Below are 6,324 nucleotides of genomic sequence, written 5' to 3'. Positions count from 1 at the left end.
TGATGCGCCATCCACAACTCCGGTTGGCAACACCGCATCATCCACGACTCCGGCTGGCACCATCGCACCGTCCTCGACTCCTGTAGAAGTGGCGCCATCCCCAACTCCTGTCAGTGTTGTGCCGGGTCTGAACAAGGCGTGGCATGTTTCGTGGAGCTTCCTTACCGACGATGAAGATGACGAGGGTGATGATGTGCTGGCCTCGCCGACTCCGCCGCCGGCTTCTAAATCCTCAGTTTTGGCAGCTCGGCCGAGCATGGCATGTGATGCGGATTCATGCAGTGGTTGGGAAAAGGTGCTGCCGCGATGCAACGTGCAATGCCCGGTGTCACTAGGCCCTGCACTGGCTCCCCGTCCTATCCCCGCTTGGCTTCATGGTAGATGTTGCAGATGCCTCTATCCTGGACACCGTGCAGCGGAGTGTTGAGATCCTTTTAGGTGTTCTCGATGCCTTGAGAATGGTCATCAAGCGTGTGGGTGCCGCAATGCCTGGTGTCCCCTCAGCTTTTTGGGAAGCCCTACTTTGTCGCCATTGCCCCGCCTCCCTGTCGGACACCAACAAGCTTCAGTTCCTCGTAAGGTCCAGAAAGATGTCGTGCCCCTCTCGAAGACGTTTGGTCATGATTCTTGGGCATCGATCGTTGTTGCTCCTGTTGGCTCTGTGGCCTCGGTGATATCCCAGTGCGGCCTGCCTTGGAGAGGCAGGCCGAGCTGTTGCGCTCTGAGCTCCTTGATATGGCTTCCTTCCGACTTGAGGAGACGGTCCAGCCTCTGCGTGATGTCGTTGACTCCATGCAAGGTTGGATGTTGCGGATGGAGAGCTTCATGGAGCGAGTTGAGGCTGCACTAGGAGGGCTCTCCTTGGCACCGCCTGTGTTGCAGAGTGCTCATGTGTTGCGCCCTTTGGTTGTGCCTGATGGCAGCTTCGAGGTTGAGAGGGGAGACGAGCTTCATGGTTGCTTCTCCCCTCGTGCTAGAGCCAGCTCGCCGTCGTCGGCCTATGAGGGTCTAGGCAATGATGTGGTTGTGACTCCGGTGCTGTAGATCATGCCTGAGCTTCAGGAGCTGTGTGGGGGCTCGGTTGCCTCTGTCCGTCGAACAACCGAAGGTAGACCCTTCTGAGATCTCAATTGTGGCTTTGTCGCCAGCATCACCCCTGGAGTCTAGCCAGATACTTGATGCCGAGGAGTGTGGTGATTTGGATGCTTCAATCTCTCGATCTCCTAAGTCCATTGGGTGTCAGGCGTCAACCAGTCTACCCTTTGGTGTCATGGAGCACGGAGTTTTGGATGTTGCTGATGTTCCCTCGTTTGCAACCATGGAGCAGGTGATGCCTGTGAGTGACATGACCATTGAGCCAAGTGTGTTAGCACCTACTCCAAATCTAGATGCTCTCTTTGCGAAGGAACTTTGTGACTTACTCGCCGGTGTGGAGGTTGGTAGACCTGGTTTGGGTAGGTCGATTGCTTGCCCCTTGACGGGGACACCAAAAAGGGCCAAACAAAAGAAGGTGGGCAAAGGAAAGAGTGGCGTCATGGGCAAGGCGTCTCTCTCTCGCTGCTTGATGGATGCCATTCGATCTCTCGGCCTATCCGTTTTGATTGGGTTGTTATTGTGGGTTGGGAGGTGCCTGATGTCTTGTGTCGAGTTGTTTTTGTCGGGGGTCTCTTGGCGTAGTAGCAATGTCGGGGTTTGTGGATGTTGTGTATTCAGAAAGCCTGGGAGGGACCGCATGTGCTGTTGTGGGGTTTCTTGCCATGTGAGGAGTTAGTCCGTGCTTCATTTGTATTGGTTTTCGCCCGGTTTTCCGTAAAATAACTGGGCAATTCTCTTCTTCTTAATTAATCGACGAGGCAAAACTTTTGCCTCCGTTTGAAAAAAAAGAAAAGAACGAAACCTGGAACAATAGTTGTCATACCTGGGATAAACTGTTTATGTGAGGTATGAGACATGGAGAGAAAGTTAAAAAATGTCGAGTTCTTTTGTTGCTTCGGTGAGACGGAGCTAGTACAGACGATACCCTGGCGCACGCCCAAAGTTTAATGAGCCCAAGACACGTTACACGTCTAGGAGGAGGAGATGGAGATCCCCACGATAAATTTTGCTTGTGCCAGCCCAACCCCTCAAGAAAAGCTTGGAATAGTTTAGCGTTACCAGCGCAAGGAGGCAAGCGCTGCGTACATGATGCTATACTAGCAAAAGAGCCCGTACGTTGCAATGGGAAAGAAAACATAACACACATTTTTAGCCCAACAACCATCACTCAAGACCACAATAGGTCCATCTTCTTTATTTTTGCGAGGCATCATATTTGTGTTGCCGCTTATCCTCCTTCTCACCCTCGCCGGCGATGGCCTCGGTGTTCACACAAAACAAAAAAAACATGTTTGAATATGTTTAATCCTAAGGCGTCTCTCCCTCCCTCCCTCCCTCTCTCTCTCTCGCTTTCTCTCACTCTCTCGATGAGAAATCTGTTGTTTTCCCTGCGACATTTTTCAGAGGTATGCATGTGTAGTTATTGATGTTTTCTTTTCTCTATATTGTTACAGTGGGGTGTTTATTTGCAATCCAGGTCGCCGCCGGTACGAAAGGAAAACGGATCTTACGCTATAAATTATAAGTTTGCTCCAAAAATAATATTTTAAAAATATTTAAAAGGTAAAATTAACATCATATTTAGTTTCCACATACTTTTCTAATAAAATTTCATATATAATATGTTAAAATAGAAGTTACGGTTTAAAAGATACAGATAATTTAGAAAATCATTTGTTTGACTTAAATATATTCTAAAATAATATTTATAAATACTTAATTGGTGAAAATAATCTCATATTCATATTCTACATGTTTTTCTAATCAAAGTTCATATATAACATGTTCAAATCGGAGTTACGGTTTAAAAGATATGGATGATTTAAAAAAACATTGTTTGACTTAAATATGATCCGCGGATGAATTACCTAAAACATCAGGGGGGGTTTCAGAAAATGTAAAATAACGGTTCGGGTGTGACTTAAATCCGGACTGCGGGTTGATTTTAACAAAACGCAGGGACTTTTGTGTAAACTATAAAAAAACGATCCGTTTTAACTTAAAAGAGGGCTGCGGGTTGAATTCTCTGAAATAGAGGGACTTTTCTAAAAAATGCCATGACGGACGAAAGAAACCTAATTTGCTTTATTATTATTAGGTAAAGATAAAGATATGAGGCGCGTGGCAGTAACTCTAGGTGGTACCTCCAAACCCGATCGATCAGTACGCGGCTGAAGCTGGCTAGGTACCGTCTGATCGGCCGGCCCGGGAAGCCAAGTGAAACGACATGGCGAGCAGGCAAGAATCGTCAGTCACGGCGGCCGACTTGGACCCCGTGTACGAGTGGGTCGACGGCGACGGCAGCTATCTCCTCCGCCTCAACCTCCCAGGTACGTACGATACGCGTTCGTGATTCCTGCTGAGATGGATGAAATGGTGCTCCCCTGAACCCGAATTGTGCCTACTGAGTTGTCTGCCATTATGTTGATCAAGGGTTTAAGAAGGAGGAGTTCCGGGTGCACGTGGACCCCGCGGGCCGGCTCAACATCCTCGGCCACAAAACGGCGGATGGCGGAGCTGGGAACGTGCGGCTGCACAAGGTGTTTCAGCTCCATCCACATCCGACCTGGACGCAATCACCGGCCAGTACGACGCCAACGTGCTCACGCTCACCGTGCCCAAGCTGCCTTCCGCCCCGGCCGCCAACGACGTCGGCGACAAACCTGTTGGAACGGATGAGAAATCCAAGGTTATCCAGGAGGCGGAGCGGCTGATCCAGGCGGCGAGGGCAAGGTTGCAGCAGGGGAGGCACAAAGAGGAGAAAGTGGACGACAGGAAACAGGAGGCCGAGGCAACGACGCCGGCAGAAAAGGTGGTGAAAGCTCAGGACCACAACGACAAGCTTGAGTATGAGGCGGCGACGCAGAGGGACAAGAAAGGCTGCTGGAAGGAGGGGTTCACGTGGGCGGATGCCATAGGTCGTAAGAACAAGGAGGTGATCGCCGCCACCGCCGTCGCCGCCTTCACGCTAGGCGTCTTCGTCTCCCATAGGCTCTTCTCCAGAAACTGAAAATCATCATCATCTCTAAATGTGCTGCTGCCTGCGTCCACTTAATAACGATTACACAAGCGGATGTACTGAATAAATTCTCGTCAAGGAGTTTAATGATATACTATCACAAAATTGATAAACGCTCCTATATTTCTTTTTTTTATAAGGTGCAAGGCCACGAGGCTTGGGAAATTACACAATAGTTAACGACGGTGCCCAACAATTTCCATGTCCTTTCTAAGCTGCACAAGTTCCATTTGATAATGCAGTAAAAAAGAGTTTGTTTTGCCAACAAACCATTTGATATCTTGGGTGTACATTTTACATTGCCAACAAACTGCACAAATAGTGCCACCCACTACGAAAATAAACATCATTTATTTAGTTTACCGTACAACTGCGCCTTTTATTTTACTACAAAAACAAATAATGATACACTAGTCCAGGTCTAGCTTTTCAGCCGCATAGAAAGAGGAACAGGGGTAATAACAAATCATGAGCTTGTAAAGTGTGCAATCGATTGTGCCATCATCAAAGCAGACCTTTTGCACAACCATATGCACAGTAATAGGGGGCGATTAAAAGATCGGCACAACGCTGTCGTGGACCCTGTTCTTCTGGTTCTGGGCAACGCATTCAGAGATCCACATCAAGTTCCTTATCTCCTGCTCTCGTAGCCTCATGTATGCGAAGAAAACAGCGTAGTGGAACTGCACAAACAACAAGAGAACATCAGAGCTCCCACCTTAAATTCTAGAGTTCACCCGAAAAAAAAAAAAACTAGAGTTGAGGTCTGAAATAGTGGCACACAGAGCTCACAAGTTTTCTGAGACAATAAAACTCACCAACAGGCACTAGCACTTATGGCATTTTTTTAGAACTATCAGGCACTCACAAGTTGTTCAAATAGAGTTATGACTTAAGATGGATATATAGAATCATGTGCAAAGCCGTGGCTGGTTGGTTAGCGCATATTTTACAAGCATGTATGTATGCATCACGCTGGTATGCATCAGTAGTGCATGTGGCTGGGCGTGTCATAGGCTTTGACTAAATCAGCCTACCAATAGTTCTTGTTTACTGCTAATCTTTATTGAGTGTATAACCAGTGACCTTCTAGAGAACTTGCATGCATCCAGTGTACAATATCAGATCTCTTACATTTTGACCATCTGTTGTTATTCCTGTCAGATAGTTTATATGAAGTAACTTGTGTAAACATACATATAAGGTCAACAACAAAAATTGTACCTGCTGTTCAAATGACTGGCACAGCCTCTTTACTTCCTCCTCATAAAAGGCCTTGTCCAACATCTGGCTTTCGCCATATGATATCTTGGCAAAAATAGACTGGTATGGGGGGTACTTTTCCATTACACCACGCACCTGCGGGATGAGCACGAAAAAAGTATTGACGTCAGCCAGAATAATTCATGCGTGGGCACAGATCTCACTTTTATGAAGAAGACACTGGTCTGAATTCCAGTATAACTTAGATGCAATCCCTCTTGAAATACTACATGCTTGTTAAGATTTCCCTATGCTCTTTTTATCATCATCTCCACAACAACAAAACACACATTTAACTTTCAAGTGAGAACTTCCAAAATGTAGTAGCACACTCAAAACTACAATACATCCTAGTGAGCATAAATCAGAACAGGAAACCAGTCATCCTAACAAGAGACACCAGAGGGTAAGAAGCCAATAAAAGGACAATATATAAATGTGTTACTGTAAGCTAAAATGTTAGCTTGCCAAATGCTGATGATACACAAAGAAAGAAATAGATAGTCTGGCACATGCTTACAGGATAAGTATACCACATAGGGCAATTTTCAATTAAAAAACACGTGATGTTAATCTTCGTGCGAGAAAAGAACCGTATGACAGAATGAGACCATGACTGCTGTAGGCCAAACAAAACATTCATACTGCAGCTGATATACAAGAGCAGCCAGTAAGCCGAGTTGACTTATGCCCATCAAATGAAAAATGTATGCCACAAAAGCATCTCCAATGGAATACCATTCTTCTCAGATAAGCCAGGCACATAGGTCGATGCTGTGTCCCCTCACCCAGAATAAATTGGCCCTAATGGAAGCTCAGGAACACGAAAATTGCAGGCGAATTGATGGACACATAAAAGTGCTACACGTTTTTTGGCAATAATTATCAACACATAAAATAGACTGTTGCTACTATCATAACGAGGTGTCACCCCACAGCCCTCCCCC

The 6,324-nt window shown here is 46.5% G+C and overlaps 1 protein-coding gene across 1 annotated transcript in view; it reads right to left on the bottom strand.

The window, feature by feature from the left end:
• Positions 1-4,321: 4,321 nt before the first annotated feature.
• Positions 4,322-6,324, bottom strand: part of LOC119276174 (probable V-type proton ATPase subunit d) — a 4,865-nt gene continuing 2,862 nt past the window's right edge. Inside the window, exons 9-10 of the mRNA XM_037557181.1 lie at positions 5,339-5,473; positions 4,322-4,797 (exon numbers count right to left, since the gene is read on the bottom strand). Coding sequence (XP_037413078.1) covers positions 4,666-4,797; positions 5,339-5,473 — 267 coding nt within the window. The 3' untranslated portion in view covers positions 4,322-4,665. The remainder of the gene's footprint in view (positions 4,798-5,338; positions 5,474-6,324) is intronic.

The sequence above is a fragment of the Triticum dicoccoides genome, chromosome 3B (genome assembly GCF_002162155.2).
Source record: "Triticum dicoccoides isolate Atlit2015 ecotype Zavitan chromosome 3B, WEW_v2.0, whole genome shotgun sequence".
Classification (NCBI taxonomy): Eukaryota; Viridiplantae; Streptophyta; class Magnoliopsida; order Poales; family Poaceae; genus Triticum; species Triticum dicoccoides.
This window is presented reverse-complemented; position numbering and strand designations above follow the sequence as displayed.